Raw genomic sequence first — 24,150 nt, 5'->3', positions numbered from 1 at the left:
GAACGGGGGGGGTGGTCAGGAGGGCAGAGGAAGAGAGAGGGGGGGTCAGGAGGGCAGAGGAAGAGAGAGGGGGTCAGGAGGGCAGAGGAAGAGAAAGGGGGGGTCAGGAGGGCAGAGGAGGAGAGAGGGGGGTCAGGAGGGCAGAGGAGGAGAGAGGGGGAGTCAGGAGGGCAGAGGAAGAGAGAGGTAGAGGGAAGGAGAGGACACATACCCTGAGAGGCATCTTGCAGTACTCTGTCAGCAAGGGCACGTCAAAGACCAGGCGGCGCAGGAGCTGCTGCAGCATGGAGGGGCGGAGGTACCTGCAGACAGAGGAGGACCAGGGAGGGAACATGAGATCAGAGAGACATCACCCAGAATAATACTGCTTCTGTTTAGCTTAAGTGTTTCTATGGCCACACAGTGAGCTTATTGCTTCCTAAAGTACATAGTGGAACACCTTACCTGCAGACAGCCAGCAGACACTCCTCAATAGCATCTCTCTGGGCCTTGGTGAGCGAGCGGCCCTTGGACAGCCTGTAGATGGTGTGTAGCGTGGAGTCGATTAGTGTGGCGTAGTGCTCTGTGCCAGCGAAGTGGGGGGCACAGCGGGTGAGCAGGGGAAGCATGGCGGAGCCAATGTACCTGTTCATGGCCAGAGCTGTCTCTGTGGTGCTGAGTACCTCCTACAGGGGAGGGGGTCAGAGGGCACAATAGACCTGTCATATAGCAGTCATCTCACCACCTAAGCGCAACTTCAACTGTTCCACAATCCCTATCATTAGGTATGCTCACAGATAAGACTTTCAACTACTGCAAACAGAAGCCACGTGTGAAGCCAAATCTGTACATTTGTCCTTAGGGAATTGCTGATGAGGAACTAAAACAACGGGGCAAAGCACTGTGTCCTCCTAGGGCTCGTCATATCTGCAGAGTACTACTCTCTAATACCAGGCCTGGAGCTCTGAGCTTAGCATCTTGTTGCATGGGAATCAAGCAGACTTTTATTTGCTAACTGCTGGATTACGTGGGTAGTTGATCATTAGCGCTTCCTAGTGTGGATCAACGTGCTGTGTGTCTGTATAGGAGTGGGGCGGCTGGTGGCTCAGGGGCTATTCTTGGACTTTGTCACATTAACACTGTGCTGGGGCTGGGGTGGAAGGTTGTCTCAGAAAAAGATCCAAAACAAGCAGAGCCAGGGATATTCCAGCCCTTGTCAAGAGGCTCACCGCCTGCCTGCCCAAGCAAATCACCAGGGTCAACCTCCACGAATACTCCAGTCAGCCCACACACACACCAGACTTTTTAGACAATCCGTTTTAAATACACCAACTCCCTCTCACACACAGGCCCTTAAATACACAGCATCCACTCCACTCAAATCCCACATCCTTGAATACCTCAGCCCACTTGTCTGGTAAACAACAAACTAGATGGCAAAACAAACAACTTGATGCCTTTGCCTAATATGGTCTCCCACCTCTCAGCTGAGGGTGAGCCCACCACCTACCGTGTCCAGAGAAGCAGAGGCTCGCAGGTCTGGCAGGAAGCCCACTTCCAGCAGGTGAAGTAGGAAGCTTTGGTCCTCGATACCATAGACCCGGTCCAGGAATAGCACCATGGGGGCCTTGTGGTCCGGGCAGAAACTGGCCGCCATATCAGGCTCTGTCACAGTGCCGTCTGTGGTGGAGATAGAGAGGTGGAGAAAGTGAAAATAGGATATAACAAATGGTGAAATACACAAAGGAGGAAATCAAAATAAGAATATGGAGGTGGTGGGTCTCTGTCTAAATATGACTTGTGTTCTACATGTTTTTCTTGAAGTATTCACACAGCTGGAGAGCTACCCATACATTATATCAAGTCTCTTCTGTTGAAGAAAGCCATACGTATTCATTAGCAACACTGCAGGGTTTCTGGGGAGGGAGACACAGCTGAGTGATTCAGTTCCCACTGGGCATAGATGTAAATTCAACATCTATTCCACGTTGGTTCAACGTCATTTCATTGAAATGCCGTGGAAACAACGTTGGCTCAACCAGTGTGTGGCCAGTAGGTTGTTGGCCAGCCGACAGCTCTCGTTGTGTGGCGGTGCTAGCTAGCAGCGTCTTAAAAGATCCGAGCGTTGCCTTGCTTGTGTAGAGCAATCAATAGAGAAAAATACACAGTAACAGAACAGAAATGAGAGGGAGATGAGGAGAGCAGAGCAGTCTTACTCTAAGCTGTGGGAGGTAGACAGACATGCACTGTGAGCTGGGATCAACAGCACTTCAGCACCACCATTGGGTTTCCTACTTTATTATTAATAACTCAACCAATTTTACTGGGCAGTCCTCTACCTTTGTGAATGACAGGCATCTTGAGGGCTATGCTGATGATGCCCACCAGGTCTTCAGTGGGCACTAGGGAGCGCAGGATGGCACGGATGCGCAGGGCTTCCCCTTTCCCCTTGTTAATCAACTGAGGGAGGATGAGAAGGGTATTAGTCCTATTGGTGGAGAAGATACATTCATTCAACCTTTACTTATCCAGGTGAGTCAGAGTGAACTGATGCTGAGATGTTTCGAATGCAAATGAACTCAGAGTAGGTAAGAGTACATATGATCTGTGATGGGACCATCAGCTAAACTCACGTGCATCTCTGGGGCACAGCGTCCCAATAGGTCGATGAGGGCAGAGTAGAAGGACATGATGGCATTTCCCATGTGAACCACCTCTTCCTCCTCATCATCCTCAGCAGACCTGCCCACAACAAACACAGGAGGGGGAGTGAGAAGGTCTGATGTGTCTTGTTATCTTAACTAACTGATGAGGATCTTACAGGGTTTAGTTCGCTATGTACTATTAGCTCTACCCAGCTAGCACATTTGGGTCCTTGGAAGTTGTAGGAACGTATGTTTTTGGTTTCCCAATGGTTCTGGGAACAAAGCCATAACTTTCCTGACAGGTAAAATGAAACGTTTTTTAAAGGTTCTGAGAACGGAAGTGAAAATTTAGCCTGTTCTGGGAATGTGCATTTTTAGGTTGCAGGGAGGTTCTGAGAACGCTTTACTATGGTCCCCTGAACGTTTTCCTGGGAGGTTTTATTATTTTCTGAGAATGAAAATTATAGGCTATTTGAAGGTAATTAAATTACGGTCTGAGAACATGTTTCAATATGACTTTTAATAACATTGCTGGCTTAGGTTAACTGTTTTGAATTCCAAGCACAGATAGGACAAATTAATCATGCTAACACGTATTTTATATTGTGGCATGGCGTCAGTTAGATTCAAACATGTGATCCTCTGTTCTCTATCCACGCAATCAGTCCAACGCGCCACCAGGATGGAGTTAGCATGCCATACATTTTTTACTCATGCAAAGCTGTTCATTTTAGTCTATTTAAACAGAACCCATTTCAAAGGAAACAAGCACTGTTTAAGATCAGGTGTGACCAATTAATGGATGCGGCAAACACACCTGAACACACTTTGTGGATAGATAACAGAATGTACAGTACCAGTCAAAAGTTTGGACACACCTACTCATTCAAGGGTTTTTCTTTATTTTTACTATTTTCTACATCGTAGAATAATAGTGAAGACATCAACACTATGAAACAACACATATGGAATCATGTAGTAACCAAAAAAAGTGTTCTCGCAACCATGTTCATGAGGTAGTCATTGGGAATACACTTAAATTAACAGGTGTGCCTTCTTAAAAGTGAATTTGTGGAATTTCTTTCCTTCTTAATGCGTTTGAGCCAATCAGTTGTGCTGTGACAAGGTAGGGGTGGTATACAGAAGATAGCCCTATTTGGTATAAGACCAAGTCCATATTATGGCAAGAACAGTTCAAATAAGCAAAGAGACAGTCCATCATTACTTTAAGACATGAAGGTCTGTCAATATGGAACATTTCAAGAACTTTGAAAGTTTATTCAAGTGCAGTCACAAGAAACGTCCAGCGCTATGATGAAACTGGCTCTCATGAGGACCGCCAACAGGAAAGGAAGACCCAGAATTACCTCTGCTACAGAGGATAAGTTCATTACAGTTACCAGCCTCAGAAATTGCAGCTCAAATAAATGCTTCACAGAGTTCAAGTAACAGACATCTCAACATCAACCGTTCAGAGGAGACTGTGTGAATCATGGCCTTCATTGTTGAATTGCTGCAAAGAAACCACTACTAAAGGACACCAATAATAAGAAGAGACTTGCTTGGGCCAAGAAACACGAGCAAAGGACATTAGACCGGTGTAAATCTGTCCTTTGGTCTGATGAGCCCAAATTTGATATTTTTGGTTCCAACCGCTGTGTCTTTTTGAGACGCAGAGTTGGTGAATGGATGATCTCCGCATGTGTATTTCCCACCGTGAAGCATGGAGGAGGAGATGTGATGGTGTGGGGGTACTTTGCTGGTTACACTGTCAGTTATTTATTGAGAATTCAAGGCACACTTAACCATCAAGGCTACTACAGCATTCTGCAGTGATACTCCATTCCATCTGGTTTGTGCTTAGTGAGACTATTATTTGTTTTTCAACAGGACTATGACACACATTTCCAGGCATAGTAAGGGCTATTTGACCAAGATGGAGAGTGATGGAGGGCTGCATCAGATGACCTGGCCTCCACAATCATCCAACCTCAACCCAACTTAGATGGTTTGGGATGAGTTGGACCATAGAGTGTAGGAGAAATCCATGACATCATGGGGATTTTTCAGTATCTATATTGTTTTCTCAGAAGTGGGGAACATATATCAACATATATCAATATGGGGTTAATCATTAGACATGTGTAAGCATAACGTAGGCTGGATGTATAAAGTTGGGCCAATATAAGGCTAACTGTTAGACATGTAAAAACAGAACGTAAGCAGAATCTACGTGAATGTGCCAAGCTGGAACAACAGACTTGACCGTTCTGGGCCATGTCTGATCTTGTGAAGGCTACTGGATACGTATATGGGTTAATCATTCATAGGCAACATAGGCCTGAAGTTGTGAAGGCCAGTGACTATGTACTTTAGTTAATCAACACTAGAACCACAAGCCATGTATATGTATTGGGGAGACATGTTACATACTGGGAAGATATGTTTGTATTAATGAAGTACTATTAGAAAAGCACTTATATTAGGAACATATATATGCAATAAATGTATTATTTTTTGTATTAGTACTGTGGTGTCACCACCAATATAATCTAAACTTGAGCAAGATAAATCAGATGTGGGCGTAAACATGCCAGAATTGAGACAGAAAGATAATGGTGGCGCAAGGCCAAGGGGTGTTCATCATTTACATAGAAAGGAGTGACTATGTATGTTATGCAAGAGTGGAAAGGTATAAAAGCTCTTTCATGGAATTGCTCGGCTTCTGTTACTTTTGTAATAAAGTCTAATTGAATTTACAAGTTCCGGTATCTGAAAAATATTTGATTCAATATTTCCACGACAAGAGTGAAGGAAAAGCAGCCAACAGGTGCTCAGCCTATGTGGGAACTCCTTCAAGACTGTTGGAAAAGCATTCCAGGTGAAGCTGGTTGAGAGAATGCCAAGAATGTGAAACTGTCAAAGGCAAAGGGTGGCTACTTTGAAGAATCTCAAATATAAAATAGATTTTGATTTGTTTAACACATTTTTGGTTATTACATGATTCCATATGTGTTATTTCATAGTTTTGATGTCTTCACTATTATTCTACAATGTAGAAAATAGTAAAAATAAAGAAAAACCCTTGAATGAGTAGGTGTGTCCAAACTTTTGACTGGTACTGTATATGTTTAAAAAATAACATTCTTAGAACGTTACTAATGTTTTCTTGTGGTTTTTATGGAAGACTTTCTTAATGTTCTGAGAACATGAGTTTAAATAGAACCATGAGGAAACCTGCAGAATAAGTTATGCTGAAGTACTGAAATGCCCACAGAAGAATGTTTCTTAACGTTCTCTGAATGTTCTGAGAACATTACTTTAAATAGAATGTTATGTGCCAGCTGGGTATGCTGTTAGCTCTTGCTCTATAGCTATGGCAGGTACAGTATTTATCTTACACGTCAGAGCTGACCCCCTGGGCAGAGGAGGGCAGGTCCAGAGCAAGGTCCTCAGAGATCTTGATGGCCTCCTTCATGGCTGCTAGCAGCCCGTTACCCCCCTCTCCTCTCAGGGCCGGACCAAAACACTCTGGACGCCTGATCAGTAGCTTCACCACCACACTGGAGTTCTCCTCCACACTCTCACCTGGAACACACACACAGACACACACACACACACACACACCAGGTTAACAAAACAAATATATCAGTGCTAAACTGCATTAGCACATTGACATCAACACAAGATGCACAGAAAAATGCATTGGAGGTGGAAAAACACACACATTTATCAACAACTCTGACATAGACATAATACTCCCACGGGCACCCAAACGCCTCAGAGGTGAACAGCATCAGATATAAACCTCATCTAGTGAGTGCTTGCCAATGTATCGGTACTTATTTTTGGTCCATCACTGTCAGGAAGGAAATGAATGGCTGCCCTGCTCTTTCAGCCAGGAGCTGTTCCTCCACTGAGCTCTACTGGCACTGAGGTTGTAGCTCCCAGATACTAACCTTCTCAGGCAGTCTAGCCTGCTCTGCAGCATACAGACAGGCCCTCTCTAACCCTGCCTAAACCTGGTGTGGAAGGCACAGTACAGTACCAAGCCCCATTTTCCACTTTACCCTACAGAGACCAAGGTTCAGTACAGTAGCTGTTGACAGTCATTACAGTACAGTGTCCTAGCTACCATTAACAAAGACAGCAAAGCGCAGGAAGGAGAGGTAGCGCTCGCCCTCTATGGGGTTCCAACCGATGTCAGGGTAACCTTTGTCCAGCAGCATGGGACAGCTCTGGAGCCCACAGCCTGCTAGGTACGTCACCACCTGCAACACACAACCAGGACACAACCAGGACAAGCTTAATAACAGACACATGGACTGAGGATAATCTTAAACACATAGACACAAAACACTAATTCAAATGCACACACATCAACATACACAAATCCAATAAAGACAGCATCTCCTACCTTATCCAGGTCGGGTTCCTCCAGGGCCAAGGCCAGGCCGTTGTTGTCCATTACAGAGGAGGCAGCCACGTCTAGAGGAGTAGAGCCCCTCATGGCCGGGGACGCTGTGGGCAGAAAACATATATAGGATCCAATTAAAGTAGCTTCTTTCTTACAGGCATTTACAACAATTATGGTGTATAGAGAATGAATCTCCATTCCACTAAGTCTGAGGTAGTCAGCAATTTTGTAAATTTGTGTCTTTATATTATTTTTTATATATACGTCTGTAATGTCTATGTTAATGTTTTAGATGTATGCAAATTGCAAAGTAATTTTGTCTGTAATGTATTTTTCGTTATCACCATAAATCATAAATCATTGAGATGGGAGATAGTGGGAGTAACATAAAGCCAACAGCAGGGGGCAGCATTTACACTCATGAACCAGGACCAGGCCCTGATTGGACTGGCAGATTGTTCATCTGTCAACAGCTGAGTGATACTGATCTAAACCAAACTTTCCAGTTCCTACTTGCAACAATTACACATAGCTTCTATTGTTTCACTGAGTTTATCCAAGCCTATGAACACTTTTTGAGGAGAAATCACTGATGTAAAGGACACTTCCATTTCTGTTTTCATAAACAGAAATATTCAAAAATGTGTAAAATATTGGTTCAGACGAACGCTCAAAGGCTTTGTCTAATACAGGTGCAAGACTGTGATTAGATTATCCTTTGCCTGTGGACCATTCTGTGTGTGAGTTATTCCAGAAGAGAAGCAATCTCGCTCTGCCACAGCAGGGTGCTCAGAGTGACTGTGGCATCTCTCCTGATAGAATGTACAATTACCCTCTCAACTGATGAATTCTCAACACGACCGACTGGCCGAACACACACACACACACACACACACACACACACACACACACACACACACACACACACACACACACACACACACACACACACACACACACACACACACACACTTCATCTCAGATGTGTGTCTAATGTACGCAGACTGACAGCTCAAGGACCCACCCTGAGGCCCCAATGAGATTATTGTCCATAATAATGAGAACAGCGTCAGAGATGTTGTAACACCCAGTGTAACTACAGTATGAGCCAGTCGTCCCAATATCAAATAAGAGACACTGGTTAAATCATGTCATTTTCCTGTCAGATGACCCATAAAGTCAAAGGTGTAAAGTGCTAAGCAAGGTCATAAAAAAACTGACTGAAACAGGGAAGGAGTGCCTTGAACTTGCCCAATAATAAAAGCTTGTTTTTGTTTTCTGTTTTAATACAGTGTGCCCTAACAAATATGACCCAGGTGTACCTACCTAGGCCCACGCTGCTGTTTTCCAAGAGGTAGCTGAGGTGGTCAAACATGGCCTTCTGGTTCTGACGACTGATCCTGCAGAAGTAACACAGGAAGCGACAGCAGCTGGCCACCATCTTGGGGAACGCTATCTCCTGAGAGAAAAAGACAGAATAGGCTTAATGGAGGTTCAACCTGTACAACTCTCAGTACAAAACAGACACTTAGCTGACATACAGTGCATTCGGAAAGTATTGAGACGCCTTGAGTTTTTCCACATTTTGTTACGTTACAGCCTTATTCAAAAATGTATTCAATCATATTTTTTCCTCATCAATCGACACACAATACCCCATAATGACAAAACAAAAACAGGTTTTTAGGAATTTTTTACATCAGTATTCAGACCCTTTACTCAGTACTTTGTTGAAGCACCATTTGCAGTGATTACAGCCTCGAGTCTTCTTGGGTATGATGCTACAAGCTTGGCACACCTGTACTTGGGGAGTTTCTCCCATTCTTCTCTGCAGATCCTCTCAAGCTCTGTCAAGTTGGATGGGGAGCTTTGCTGCACAGCTATTTTCAGGTCTCTCCAGAGATGTTCGATTGGGTTCAAGTCCAGGCTCTGGCTGGGCCACTCAAGGACATTCAGAGACTTGTCCCGAAGCCACTCCTGCATTGTCTTGGCTGTGTGCTTAGGGTCGTTGTCCTGTTGGAAGGTGTACGTTCGCTCCAGTCTGAGGTCCTGAGCAGGTTTCCATCAAGGAAGTCTCTGTACTTTGCTACGTTAATCTTTCCCTCGATCTTGACTAGTCTTCCAGTCCCTGCCATTGAAAAACACCCCCACAGCATGCTGAGGCCACTACCATGCTTCACTGTAGGGATGGTGCCAGGTATCCTCCAGACGTGATGCTTGGCATTCAGGCCAAAGAGATAAATCTTGGTTTCATCAGGCCAGATAATCTTGTTTCTCATGGTCTGAGAGTCTTTAGGTGCCTTTTGGCCATCTCCAAGCGGGCTGTCATGTGCCTTTTACTGAGGAGTGGCTTCCGTCTGGCCACTACCATAAAAGCCTGATTGGTGGAGTGCTGCAGAGATGGTTGTTTTTCTTGAAGGTTCTCCCATCTCCGCAGAGGAACTCTGGAGCTCTGTCAGAGTGACCATCAGGTTCTTGGTCACCTCCCTGACCAAGGCCCTTCTCCCCCAATTGCTAAGTTTGGCCGGACGGCCAGCTCTAGGAAGAGTCTTGGTGGTTCCAAACTTCTTCCATTTAATAATAAATGGAGGCCACTGTGTTCTTGGGGACCTTCAATGCTGCAGACATTTTTTGGTACCCTTCCCCAGATCTGTGCCTCGGCAGTCCTGTCTCGGAGGTCTATGGATAATTATTTTAGCCACATGACTTGGTTTTTGCTCTGACATGCACTGTCAACTGTGGGACCTTGTATAGACAGAGGTGTGCCTTTCCAAATCATGTCCAATCAATTGAATTTACCACAGCTGGACTCCAATCAAGTTGTAGCAACATCTCAAGGATGATCAATGGAAACAGAATGCACCCGAGCTCAATTTTGAGTCTCATAGCAAAAGGTTTGAATACTTATGGAAATAAAGTCTCTGTTTTTTATTTTTAATAAATGTACTAAAAGGTCTAAAAACCTGATTTTTCATTTTGTCATTATAGGGTATTGTGTGTAGATTTATGAGGATTTTTAAAAATGTAATTCATTTTAGAATAAGGCTTGGCCTCCCGAGTGGCACAGCTGGCAGCTTCATTAAATAGTACCTGCAAAACACCAGTCTCAACGTCAACAGTGAAGAGGCGACTCCGGGATGCTGGCCTTCTTGGCAGAGTTCCTCTGTCCAGTGTCTGTGTTCTTTTGCCCATCTTAATCTTTTGTTTTTATTGGACAGTTTGAGATATGGCTTTTTCTTTGCAACTCTACCCAGAAGGCCAGCATCCCAGAGTCGCCTCTTCACTGTTGACGTTGAGACTGGTGTTTTACGGGTACTATGTTTAGGGTAGCTGCCAGTTGAGGACTTGTAAGGCTTCTGTTTCTCAAACTAGACACTAATGTACTTGTCCTCTTGCTCAGTTGTGCATCGGGGTCTCCCACTCCTCTTTCTATTCTGGTTAGGGCCAGTTTGCGCTGTTCTGTGAATGGAGTACTACACAGCGTTGTACAAGATCTTCAGTTTCTTGACAATTTCTCGCATGGAATAGCCTTCATTTCTTAGAACAAGAATAGACTGACGAGATTCAGAAGAAAGTTTTTGGTTTTTGGCCATTTTGAGTCTGTAATCGAACCCACAAATGCGGATGTTCCAGATACTCAACTAGTCTAAAGAAGGCCAGTTTTATTGCTTCTTTAATCAGAACAACAGTTAACAGCTGTGCTAACAAAATTGCCAAGGGGTTTTCAAATGATCAATTAGCCTTTTAAAATGATCAAATTGGATTAGCTAACACAACGTGCCATTGGAACACAGGAGTGATGGTTGCTGATAATGGGCCTCTGTAAGCCTACGCAGATATTCCTTAAAGAATCTGCCGTTTCCAGCTACAATTGTCATTTACAACATTAACAATGTCTACACTGTATTTCTGATCAATTTGATGTTATTTTAATGGACAAATAAATGTGCTTTTCTTTCAAAAACAAGGACATTCAAGAATGACACCTTACAATTGCGGAATGGAAACAGGAAGCTTGTGTTACCTTTCTCACACCACTACAGTATTCACTTCAACAGACACTTTCCATGCCCTGTTGTTAGAGCGCAATGTATTCTTATAAAAAATAAAGAGCGGCACACACTATATACAAGCTCTCAGTAATTTATTGATTAAACCACCAATGTTTTGTCACACAGTGGCTTCTTCAGGGTAATATCCTGAATGATTGAACCAAGTTATATGGTTTGATTGCCCACTGTTATTTTGATATGGTTCAATAAGGATAAAGGATAGATTAGGGAAACAGGGAACACACAACCATATTGGAGGTCTGGTGAGGTGACCAAACGATAGTGCCAATACTTACTATTGGGCAATGGAACCAGAGAGGAAGCTTGCGTTACCTTTCTCACACCACTACAGTATCCATTTCAACACACACTTTCCACGCCCCATTGTTAGAGCTCATTTTTATGTCCAGAACTTTACTGAGGGTCAGGGCTGTTGAAATGCCTATTATGTAAATAGTCTTGTAGAACTCTGGTATTGATGGTCCATTTGAGGGCGAGTCAATGATATGAATGCTCTGAGTGAAAGAGCTGTGAACTCAGCTGGCCCACATCTGCCACCACCTTTCACACTGTGTTTGTAAGCACCATGGCATATTAGGCAGCCATCATTCAAAATGTATTCATACATACAGTAGCATGGGAAGGGTGTGGCATGCACAGGGGAGGATCAGGAGGTTGAACTCCGACTTCTGTTTAGGAATGGGATCCTAGTCAGAGTTGCCAGATTAACAGTGAGGACAAACCTAGCCTGCCTCTCTCCTTCCACACTGAGTCCAAACCTAGAGTCACTGGGTACTGATTGAGACAATGGAAAGCAGTTTGCACCGCAGGATCCAGAGATGGCCTCAATGAAGCTGGAAGACTGCAGTTAAACACTGGAGCTGAATGTCAACATTAAAGATGAAGAGGAGCAAAATGGAAAATCTGTTTATCATGGTAAGGGCAGGTTCTATCTTTCTAGAAGGTACCCACTGGGCACAAACTGGTTGAATCAATGTTGTTTCAACGTATTGTGACGTGGAATCTATGTGAAAAATACATTGGATTGGAAAAAGGCATCAATGTAAACTGCTGTTTTGAGGGTGGAATTTCAACTACAGGATTATGTTCGAATTTTAACATATTTTCAACATAGACAATCAGATCTTCAATGTTATATCCACTATAAGAAAGAAAAAAAACAATAGGTCGGGCAGCATTTCTTATTGGAGAGTTAAGGATAACTTAAAAACACAGTAACATATACATAAATGAGAGAAGCCTTACTACTGCTCTGACTGTGGAGAGTTTCTCTCAACTGGGCCACTTAAAAATACACCAAAATAAACACACAGAGAGAAGCCTTACTCCTGCTCTGACTATGAAAAATGCTTTATAACATCAAATGACCTTAAAGTTCATCAGAGACCACACACAGGAGAGAAGCCTTACTTCTGCTATGACTGTGGGAATAGTTTCTCCGTGTTGAGCTACTTAAAAAGACACCAATGTATACATAAAGGATAGAAGCCTTACTACTGCTCTGACTAAGAAGAGTTTCTCCCAATTGGGCAATGTAAAAACACACCAACGGATACATACTGGAGAGAAGCCTTACTACTGCTCTGACTGTGGGAAGTGCTTCACAACATCAGCTGAGCTAAAAGTTCAGAGAATACACACAGGAGAGAAGCCTTACCACTGCTCTGAATGCGGGAAGAGTTTCTCTCAACTATGGATGGGCACGGCTATTTGAATATTCAAAAATCCGAATGGAAGTTAATATTAGATTACTTGGGAGAGTATTAATAAAAATAATAATACAAATAACGTATTTTAAAATAGTCTTTCTAAAATTAAATATAACTATCTATGTGACATTGCTACATAGCCTACGAGGATAAACCATGACATTCACCATTTTTATAAAACTGTTTTTATGAGTGCGTCCCATAAAAAAGACGCACCCGAAGCCTACACGTTTCACACATGTATCGTGTTGTTATTGTCAGTCAATCAAAGTGGCGCTACAGTCAGAGGCTCCATGTGTAGAAAGTGAAGTTGGAGATTTCTCGTCAATGGAAAATGGAATTAAAATGATGGAATTCAGTTGGCTAAATGAGAAGGAGTAGGCTACAATGATCAACCAAAAGGTAGAATATTGTTTAATATGAATGGAGTTGTTGTAGACAATTACGGGGAGCACAGCAAAATAACCTCAATTAGTCTTATTATGTTAGCTAGCTAGCTAGCTAGCTAGCTTCTTTACAACGATTTGATGCAGTCAAGATAGGCACTACCAGATGGTAAGATCGATAACTTATGGCCACTGGTGGATTTACCATTAGACAGAACAGGTAATTGCCTCAGGCCTCACATCATCAAGGGGCCTAATGAGCTGGGCATAATACAATTATTGTAATTAAAATTATTTTTCCAGTGTGGCCTTCCGCATCTGTGGTGGAATGTGGCCGAGCTACAGCTGTGTTTGTCAGACAAGGAGACATCCCGAAAATGTTTCTCACAGTTTGGGCTACACTCTAATATGACCCCCCCCCCATGGAAAGATGAGTTTCTCACAAACGGTGTTCTCCATTTCACTCTACAACCCCCACAAGTGTCATGGTACCAGGATGAATGTAACCCCAAAAAATGAATGGAAGTGAATAGGGCATTTCCACATTAAATGTATATGGGTAATTACAGGATTTTCATTTCTTTTTCTGAGCTTTCTTATATCTCTAAGATATAGGACAAACACTTCAAAACAAACAAACACATTTTTTTGGGACTATCTGTTTTTCCATATATGAATCTGTTATTCAACGCGTTTCTATGGGCTAATAGCAGTAAGGCCAAATTCAATGTTTCATCAAATATATATTTTTTTGCAGATACCTAAAGAGATCCTAAAATTCAAAATCAAATTTTGAAATGACCCTTAGTATGACCATCTTAAAACAATTCCCCCGAGGCTTAGACTCTAGAGCAGGGGTGTCAAACTCATTCGCAGGAGGTTGGTGGCACCTTAATTGGGGAGGACAGGCTCATAGTAATGGCTGGTACAGAATAAATGTAATGGTATCAAACATATGGTTTCCATCTGATACCATTCCATTCACTCCATTCCAGCCAATATTATTAGCTGCTGGTTTTTGTTTTTCCTTTCAATTAAGACCTAGACAACCAGGTGAGGGGAGTTCCTCACTAATTAGATAACTTATTTAAATCAATCAAGTACAAGGGAGGAGCGAAAACACGCAGACACTCGGCCCTCTGTGCAATGAGTTTGACATGTGGTCTAGAGGGCAGTTTAAAACTTTTTTTTTTTAAAGTAATTCCCTTTAATTGGGAGTTGTTATGCTGCGTCTGACACCTACCCAGTAGTCACACAGTGCTAACTTAATCTCTCATCAACACCTCTACAGTATGGCATGGATGCTGTGATGCACCAGAGTCTCTTCTATCCTCACTACTGTACCTGGGACTTGCCTCCTCCCAGCACGTTGACCATCACCTCCATCACCGTCTCATGCATGCCCAGCACGCGCATCAGGTTGGGGTGCTGGTAGAATATCTTGTTGTTCATGATGTCACTGGATGGAAATACAAAACACAAGCAACTCTGAACATGAGAGAATACTTAGAACAGCGCGATGCCTGAACATGCAACACTGTTATTGTATCGATCTTAGAAGTTACCAAAGGCTTGTAAACAATATTTCATCCACTAAAAACACCTAATTATCAGACTATGTTCATGCAGACTTTGTTGTGACGTGCCCCTGCCTACCCCAGACCGTCGATCATGAGTTTCTCTTCCTCCTTGCCCATGCGTACGGACAGCAGTGATCTGATCTGACCCAGAGAAGCCAGCAGGTTGATGGTGTCCTGTATAGAGGCAGCACTGATAGTGTAGCTCTTCCTCATGGCCCGGAGCAGCTCTCCAATGCTGTCGTACTGTCTCCTCAGCAGGCTGAACATCACTCTGACCAGCTCGGGGTCCTGGACGTGGCACTCCTGAGCCCAGCTCACCATGGTCTGGCTAATCAGCTCTTTAAGGTTGGCTGGGGGAATATGCAGAACCGCATTAACTCCTAGACTTTACACTGTTAGGATATAGGTTATATGCTGGCTAAGACTGAGATGTATTTTTTAAGATACTCTTTGAAGAAGTAGGGTTTCAGACGTTTTCAGAAGATGGGCGGGGACTCTGCTGTCCTAGCGTCAATGGGGAAGCTCGTTCCACCATTAGGGTTCCAGGACAGAGAAGAGCTTTGACTGGACTGAGCGGGAGCAGAGTCCACCTTAGGGGTGGGACGGCCAAGAGACCAGACGTGGCAAAACGGGATACAATAGTGGTAAAGACAACACCAGTATTTCATTTTTTTTATTTCACCTTTATTTAACCAGGTAGGCCAGTTGAGAACAAGTTCTCATTTACAACTGCGACCTGGCCAAGATAAAGCAAAGCAGTGCGACACAAACAACAACACAGAGTTACACATGGAATAAACAAACGTACAGTCAATAACACAATAGAAAGAATCTATATACAGTGTGTGCAAATGAGGTAAGATTAGGGAGGTAAGGCAATAAATAGGCCGTAGTGGCGAAGTAATTACAATTTAGCAATTAAACACTGGAGTGATAGATATGTAGAAGATGAATGTGCAAGTAGAGATACTGGGGTGCAAAGGAGCAAAAAATAAATATGGGGATGAGGTAGTTGGATAGGCTATGTACAGGTGCAGTGATCTGTGAGCTGCTCTGACAGCTGATGCTTAAAGTTAGTGAGGGAGATATGAGTCTCCAGCTTCAGTGATTTTTGCAATTCGTTCTAGTCATTGGCAGCAGAGAACTGGAAGGAAAGGTGGCCAAAGGAGTAATAGGCTTTGGGGGTGACTAGTGAAATATACCTGCTGGAGCATGTGCTACGGGTGGGTGCTGCTATGGTGACCAGTGATCTGAGATAAGGCGGGGCTTTAACTAGCAAAGACTTATAGATGACCTGGAGCCAGTGGGTTTGGCGACGAATATGAAGCGAGGGCCAGCCAACGAGAGAATACAGGTCGCAGTGGTGGGTAGTATATGGGGCTTTGGTGACAAAACGGATGGCACTTTGATAGACTGCATCCATTTTGCTGAGTAGAGTGTTGGAGGCTATTTTGTAAATGACATCGCCGAAGTCAAGGATCGGTAGGATAGTCAGTTTTACGAGGGTATGTTTGGCAGCAGGATGCTGGATGCGAAATAGGAAGCCGATTCTAGATTTAATTTTGGATTGGAGATGCTTAATGTGAGTCTGGAAGGAGAGTTTACAGTCTAACCAGACACCTAGGTATTTGTCCACATATTCTAAGTCAGAACCGTCCAGAGTAGTGATGCTGCACGGGCGGGCAGGTGCGGGTAGCGATCGGTTGAAGAGCATGCATTTAGTTTTACTTGCATTTAAGAGCAGTTGGGGTCCACGGAAGGAGAGTCGTATTGTATTAAAGCTCGTCTGGAGGTTAGTTAACACAGAGTCCAAAGGGCCAGAAGTATACAGAATGGTGTCGTCTGCATAGAGGTGTATCAGAGAATCACCAGCAGCAAGAGTGACATCATTGATGTATACAGAGAAAAGTGTCGGCCCGAGAATTTAACCCTGTGGCACCCCCATAGAGACTGCCAGAGGTCCGGACAACAGGCCCTCCGATTTGACACACTGAAATCTGTCTGAGAAGTAGTTGGTGAACCAGGTGAGGCAGTCATTTGAGAAACCAAGGCTGTTTAGTCTGCCGATAAGAATGTGGTGATTGACAGAGTCGAAAGCCTTGGCCAGGTCGATGAATACGGCTGCACAGTATTGTCTTTTACCGATGGCGGTTATGATATCGTTTAGGACCTTGAGCGTGGCTGAGGTGCACCCATGACCAGCTCGGAAACCAGATTGCATAGCGGAGAAGGTACAGTGGGATTCAAACTGGTCGGTGATCTGTTGGCTTTCGAAGACCTTAGAAAGGCAGGGTAGGATAGATCTAGGTCTGTAACAGTTTGATTCTAGAGCGTCTAGAGTAGACGGTAGTATGTTAGATGCTACTAATACTCTAAGTGGGAGCCTTTTTAAATGTTCTTTATCCAGCGGAGACTTGCTTGCAGTATCAGCCCTAGCTGATCTTAGCTCTGCAGTGCCTTCTGGCCTGTGTGTCCTTGTGCACAGAGAATGACCTTCTCCATCTATAGAGGTCTGCCCCAGAGACACAGCAGGGCTCTTCTGGCCCTTCAGTAGCAGCCCTGCACTGCTCACAAATCCCCCTCACACTGCTGTTAAAGACATTGCACTTGACTAGCTGATCTCACTTCTATCCATTGTCACCATGCAAGAGACACCATTGAAACCATTCAAAGACTCAATTCAGAAGCCTGGCTCAGTGATGCAAATAACAGCTTGAATTAGAAGCAGCTCTCTCTCTCTCTGCCGGCTTTGAGTGCCTTCGCAGGGCATCAGTCAGCTACAAGTAGAACACTGTCTGTGTAGAACACACAGCAACAAGTAGAACACTGTCTGTGTAGAACACACAGCAACAAGTAGAACACTGTCTGTGTAGAACACACAGCAACAAGTAGAACACTGTCTGTGTAGAACACACAGCAACAAGTAGAACACTGTCTGTGTAGAACACACAGCAACAAGTAGAACACTGTCTGTGTAGAACACACAGCAACAAGTAGAACACTGTCTGTGTAGAACACACAGCAACAAGTAGAACACTGTCTGTGTAGAACACACAGCAACAAGTAGAACACTGTCTGTGTAGAACACACAGCAACAAGTAGAACACTGTCTGTGTAGAACACACAGCAACAAGTAGAACACTGTCTGTGTAGAACACACAGCAACAAGTAGAACACTGTCTGTGTAGAACACACAGCAACAAGTAGAACACCGTCTGTGTATAACACACATGAAGCACTCTTATGTAAAAATGAGACTCACTGGGAGAGTAAGAGGTATTAATAGTAATTTAGCATCTTCTGCTGCCTCCCGGTTAACTGAGTCACTAGTTTGGACAGCTCATATGAAGGGAACCCTCAAGGCTTCAATAAAACCAGATCGATACGCCTGTGGAGGTGTGTGGCGGCGGTGTGTAGCGGCGGTGGGTAGCGGCGGTGTGTAGCGGCGGTGAGTAGCGGCGGTGTGTAGCGGCGGTGAGTAGCGGCGGTGTGTAGCGGCGGTGGGTAGCGGCGGTGAGTAGCGGCGGTGCGTAGCGGCGGTGAGTAGCGGCGGTGTGTAGCGGCGGTGTGTAGCGGCGGTGGGTAGCGGCGGTGTGTAGCGGCGGTGTGTAGCGGCGGTGAGTAGCGGCGGTGGGTAGCGGCGGTGTGTAGCGGCGGTGTGTAGCGGCGATGAGTAGCGGCGGTGTGTAGCGGCGGTGTGTAGCGGCGGTCACGACTATCTCTCATTACATAAAGACACGCATGTCTCAGCTGCCAGGAATGACAACAGAGTTCCAAAGATGAACAAACGCCAGTCAGCCGGCAGACCCAGTGGAGCGAAACTCTTCGCACCCACACTACAGCTCACACTATATCTCACATAGCCCAATCAACAGGAAGCAAATAATATTGGACCAATAAATGAATGTGGCCGATAGATACTAGGTCAGCGAGTTTGGCAGAGCTATTGCCTTTATCCTGTGATCTGATCAGCATCCTATGGGAGTTACAGTGGACTTTAGGACCCCTGCTGTATTCTCAAGGTCCCACGGGGAAGCTGAGATGACAGAGGGAGGAACCTGGGGGAGAGGAGCATGTGGAGAGACTGGAGGCCGTGGAGGGACCATAAAACAGCTGACTAAATGTAATTGGACCCCTCATCCTGAGGACATGGGGACTGCAGAGGAGAGTTTGGGTCAATGCTGAATCAGGCCTCTCTGTGGGCTGAGGGGGGAAGTAGAGTTTCAGGTAGGAGGTTGATTAGTGGGACTTCTCCAAAACAGTGGAAACACAGAGTTGTCTACCCACGTTTGTAGATGCATCAAAGCACTGCATTGCACCCTTTCCTTTTCTCACTCCTTCTTCACTCCCTCCTGCAGGACTCCTAATTCATTCAGAGGTAGTAGCAGTGGAACCATGTACCCAGTCTGCCGTTACACAGCATAGTTATAATCAATCATGTCTGAAGAAAACAGCCAATACGGGCAAGAAAATACGGGCAAGAAAAGTATTTTAGTGGAAATACACAACGTCTATTTTCATCTCCTCGCTCTTGTGAGATCAATAGTGGGGTCTCATGTGGTCCACATCAAGGTCCGTCTAACTGTCTGGGGACAGATTGCCTTAAACCATCTGCATTCACAGGTGCATATTTCAGGCCACATTTACCCGCCGCAATTTGGGCAGTTGCCCATGCCAGCAGCAGTCTTATTATAGGCAGTGAGCTGTACCCATCTTCAGGAAGCGTGCAAACATGTTTTTCATCTTCCTGTTTCACAAAATATTGGATTTACTGATCTCAGAACAGTGAGTGCATTGCTTTATGGTGATACATGGTAGGAAAATGATCTGAAATTGCTATATATCATTAATTGTTTCAACAAATGTAGAGTTGTCTTGATAATATTGAGGATTCTGCTATTGTGAAACATTGTTGTGGCATTGGTTTGTCCTGAAGGACAGGGAGGGAAGTGTATGAATTTTTAATTGTGTTTTGATTAACGGCAATCAGTTCATTTATTAGTAGCCTCTGACATTACATTTTACATCTAGAATGTCAGACAATTTCCATACTGTACTCACACTGGTACAGTGCTCTGCGTGTGTGTGTGAGAGATCGGGATAAAGAAGCCCGAGTTAAATCAGTGCAGTGTTTTCTCTCTCTCTCTGTCGAAGAGCAGGACTGAGTGAAGATGCCCCTCACTGCCAGGCGGAGCAGCCGTCCTCTACCGGCTCTGCATTACCATAATAACATTGAAAAAGAAATTGAAATGGAAATGACTGCCACTGTGTGTCTGTGCTACATGCCAGACAAATGAAACAGGGCTTGTATGCCAGCATCACTATTCAACAGCTACCCTGCTCCTTTCAATTTCCCGACCTCCTGTGTTACAGCGAGTAAACAGTGACTTGTTTTGGAGAGATAACCTATTATAGGAGTCTATTAGGAAACACATGTTATTACTGAGGGACTGTATTATCTTCAGGGACTACAGGGACTAGAGGGACAAGGTGGGTTTCAGAGTCGCCAGTTCCTGTTATTGCTGGCCGTGACATAGGATAAGAGTAATATTAATAGTATAGTCTTACAGGGAGCTTGCTGTTCCTGCTCCGTGGGCTCCTCTTCAGTCTTCAGAGGTTGACCTTTGATTTTGTAGACCAGGGCCAGCAGACGACCTTTAATAGACGTGTCCTGCTCATCTTCCTCTTCCTCCATAGGGATTCCTACATAAACACACAGCACAGGAATAAAATCGATATCACACTCCTGGACAAATATCGTTTCCTAGGGGTCAATCGGGCAACACATGTCAGCTGTATCATAGGGTTTCATTTGCTAGTGTAATGTTTTCCTCTGTCTTTCCTTTCTCTTTCCATGCAGTCTCCATCCTAAGGTGCTGCTGCAGGTCAGAAAAGTGCAGCATGACTGTAGAATACATTACATAGGTATAGTACCCCCTACGTACAGCCCTTTTCAATTATTTAGCAAAACATCAAGACGTCAGAGCAATCTGGAGAGGCAGTGAACTAAAACACATCAGCAGAGAGATAGAAGCCGTCCTTTCTGCAAAGAAACACAGGAAGCTCCAATACAACATCCCCCTGTAATTCAAATGAACCTGGGGAGCTCCGACAATAAACATAGATTTACAAGGATGAGAACTAACTATATTACATAGCTTGTGAAATGAAACATGCAATTATAATAACTTTTGCAGGGGATGTTTTCACCAGTCCTATTTGGACAAGTATTGTGTCCAATTTGCTGTGAGTAATAACATTGGCCATGTTGACGGTTTTGTTTTCAATGAATCCCACAGCTCATCTCTACAGTATCATTTCCCACTCAGGCCCTGTGATGCTGCCATTCATTTTTTATTCCTAGTCAGATGGCAGGTCATAATATTCAGGTCCAGACTGGAGACATAAACCTTCCTGATGGTGTTCTTTACCACAATGAAGCCGCAGCTCGTTGTGGAAGGCATAGAGCTCCTCCTGAATGTCCTCTGGACACGGGCAGTCCTCCCCCGTACTGAAGTTCAACAGCATGTTAATCTGAAACACACACATAAACTGTCATTTAGGCCACATGACTGTAGTATGCAATGGGCTTACGCATTTTATACATATATAGTTCAGAAAAAATAGCAACTACGACCAAGCTTGTATGCAGTAATAGAGACTGAAGGTAAAACGACATTAAAGTTTGTGAAAAGTGCTGAAGTGAGCAGGGAGCAGTGACCCTGACGTGCTGTGTAGATGAGGAAATGGAGGGGTTGTAAAGCCTGGATGTGGCCCCGGGCAGAGGCAATAGCACAGCAGACAGGGATGGATTCCCACAGCCTTGAGGCTGGGCAGCGGAGGGACACACTCAAATTAAAGAGCTTTGGGGAGCAGTTAGAGAGACAGTCACTAAGCCGCTCAGTCACTGCGGGCTAGCAGAGCAGCTCTCTCCACAATGAAAGAACCCACTGATACAAAACCAAAGGGAATTTGAGGAAAAGGAAGAAATATATTAACCATGAATGAAGATAAATGACTGAATGCTCCCACACTACTCACTAGAGTTTGGAGTGGAGAGGTGGAAAGAGTGCCGCTGAGGTTTATGAGAACAATGTGCCCTTGTAGCGGTGTGCGTGCGCGTGCGTGCTCGCTAGCTTAGAACAGTAGTCTCAGCCGCAGCCTGTTCTGTGTTATTGTGCAAACTCTTCTATCTAATACAAATGTAACAAGGTTAACACACGCAGATGTCTGCCGTCACCCCAGTTGTCATGAAGTGGGCAGCATTTCAAAAAGCCTAACTCAATCACAGATTTAAGGCCACGGCCGAGAGTCTGTGACTAAAACTGCTTGCCGGTGACTTTGCCACACTGTAACTCCACAGGAGAGAGATGATAAACACCCCATAACCTACATCATTAACTAGGAGGCCATTTTAGGTTATTTCTATTTCAGTGTGGTACCTGTTCTTGGGGAGGGGAGCGGAACTCCTTGGTCTTCTTGGCGGTGACGGCAGCAGACATGTTGAGGGCCAGCATCAGCTCGTTGTACCTGAACTTCTGGTTGTACTGCAGCTTGGAGACAAAGCTGTCTGAGAAGGACACGATGGCCTCGATGCGATGCTTCAGCTCACAGTCACAGAAGTAGTGCAGCAGCTCACACATCTAGCAGACAAACACAGTTTCCACATATAATATCAGCTGGGATTGAGACACAGACACTAAATGACACATCTTCAGGGAACTTATTAGAAGAGAAAGCATTGATACAGAGACATTACATGGCTGAGTGATTTTAAAGTGGACTATAAAATGTCAGTGGATTTTTGCAGAGTATGTGATTGAAAGCCTAGCAGAACCAGTGTCTCAGTCTCAGTGGCCATGTTACCTGTCGTTTCACTGGCTCAGGCAGCCTCTTCTCCAGCAGACCTTTCATTGGCAGCTTGGCCTCTTTGGCCGCCTCCTCCTCCCCGGCCTCCACCGCCTTCTCCTCGGTGCCCGTCAGCCCCTCCTTCTCTGTGGCCTCCATCACCACGGCGACGGCCTCCTCGCTATGCTCCACAAACACGTTGGGGTCGATGAGGAGCAGGATCTTATGAACATCCTGACTGCCCAGCACGCCCATGGTGAGCAGTGTACCAATCAGCCTCAGGATGGGCACAAACTGGTACTCCACGCTGCCCCCTACAGGGTCCCTGATGTGATGCCCACCGCCCTGCACGGCCTCGGTCAGCATGGTGATGGCCTTCTCCTTCAGGGCATCCAGGGGGATCTGGGGGCTGTACAGGTGCTGCTCCCTCCTGGTGCTGATGAAGCAGGGGGGGTAGAAGCTGAGCCGGGGCTTCAGGGAGGTACTGAGGCCCACCCCGGGAGGAGAGTGGTGCTTGGAGGCATCGGAGAACAGGCGGATGCTGCGCGTTTCGGTGGTGATGGGGATGATAAACTCGTTGTTCATCATGAGGCGGGCCTCCTTGGCCGTCTCCAGGTGAATGCTGATCAGGATGTTGTAGAAGCCCTCGCGCAGCATGCCCGACAGATACTGGTTGTCGATGGTGTAGAGCAGCTGGGATTGGTCCAGGTGGCTGCAGAGGGCGTGTGCCACGCGAGTGTTTCCCAGGGCACACAGGGCACAGTACAGCTTCAGGGTGTGGTAGTGGAACTTCCTCAAGTCCTCCTGCTCAGACAGCTCCATGATGTCAACACACCTGGTGGGGAGGTCAGTATACTGTTTAAACAGAGCGAGGACGTATACAGGAGTGCTTATGTCCTCAACCAGGGTGTGTGGTGCAATCTGTGTATGTGTGCACGTCTACCTGTTCTCCTCAGGTATGTGCACAGCCAGCATCTGCAGGGGCTCCAGACACTGCACCACCCAGCCGTGTCTCTCACTGACCCTGGCCGTCTCCACCTTCAGGAAGGTGTTGGGCATGCGACTCCACAGCACTGAGTTGATGGTCTGGATGTCCAGCCTCGGAGGGCACTGGGGTACTGGGTTCTTATGCTCACTCTTAAAGATGGCAGCTGACAGGGGCATGGCATTCTGTGGAGGTCAGAGGTCACACAGAGCACATTGTAGTTCACGCAATGGATGATATACCAGTAGAAACGGTGGATAGATTTCAAGTCAGGGCCATACGTGGATAGGAGGGATTAAAATCGAGTTACTCTACCTTTATCTTGGACAGCTCAAACTGGAAGAGGTTGGGGCTGGTCGGTCGCACAAACACAGCAGGAAACAGCTTTGTGTTTGGTTCCACCTGGTCAAGAAAGAGCACAGCACTAATATAAGAACTTTGCAGACAGAAAAGGCATATTGAGGCCATACTGCAGTTACAGTATAGAGGGGGACTATAAAGAGTAGCATTGAGAGTGCATGATGTTCT

General features: G+C 45.1%; 1 protein-coding gene across 1 annotated transcript in view; it reads right to left on the bottom strand.

The window, feature by feature from the left end:
* LOC106610839 (ryanodine receptor 3) overlaps positions 1 to 24,150 on the bottom strand; it is a 161,675-nt gene that overhangs the window by 41,129 nt on the left and 96,396 nt on the right. Inside the window, exons 33-49 of the mRNA XM_082955486.1 lie at positions 23,938 to 24,024; positions 23,581 to 23,807; positions 22,656 to 23,472; positions 22,232 to 22,432; positions 21,221 to 21,323; positions 20,358 to 20,492; positions 14,866 to 15,139; positions 14,554 to 14,668; positions 8,368 to 8,500; positions 7,042 to 7,145; positions 6,760 to 6,895; positions 6,026 to 6,212; positions 2,613 to 2,721; positions 2,319 to 2,439; positions 1,490 to 1,659; positions 445 to 665; positions 212 to 302 (exon numbers count right to left, since the gene is read on the bottom strand). Of these exons, the coding sequence (XP_082811612.1) occupies positions 212 to 302; positions 445 to 665; positions 1,490 to 1,659; positions 2,319 to 2,439; positions 2,613 to 2,721; positions 6,026 to 6,212; positions 6,760 to 6,895; positions 7,042 to 7,145; positions 8,368 to 8,500; positions 14,554 to 14,668; positions 14,866 to 15,139; positions 20,358 to 20,492; positions 21,221 to 21,323; positions 22,232 to 22,432; positions 22,656 to 23,472; positions 23,581 to 23,807; positions 23,938 to 24,024 (3,231 nt within the window). The remainder of the gene's footprint in view (positions 1 to 211; positions 303 to 444; positions 666 to 1,489; positions 1,660 to 2,318; positions 2,440 to 2,612; positions 2,722 to 6,025; positions 6,213 to 6,759; positions 6,896 to 7,041; positions 7,146 to 8,367; positions 8,501 to 14,553; positions 14,669 to 14,865; positions 15,140 to 20,357; positions 20,493 to 21,220; positions 21,324 to 22,231; positions 22,433 to 22,655; positions 23,473 to 23,580; positions 23,808 to 23,937; positions 24,025 to 24,150) is intronic.

The sequence above is a fragment of the Salmo salar genome, chromosome 09, assembly GCF_965601325.2.
Source record: "Salmo salar chromosome 09, fSalSal1, whole genome shotgun sequence".
NCBI classification, from domain to species: Eukaryota; Metazoa; Chordata; class Actinopteri; order Salmoniformes; family Salmonidae; genus Salmo; species Salmo salar.
This window is presented reverse-complemented; position numbering and strand designations above follow the sequence as displayed.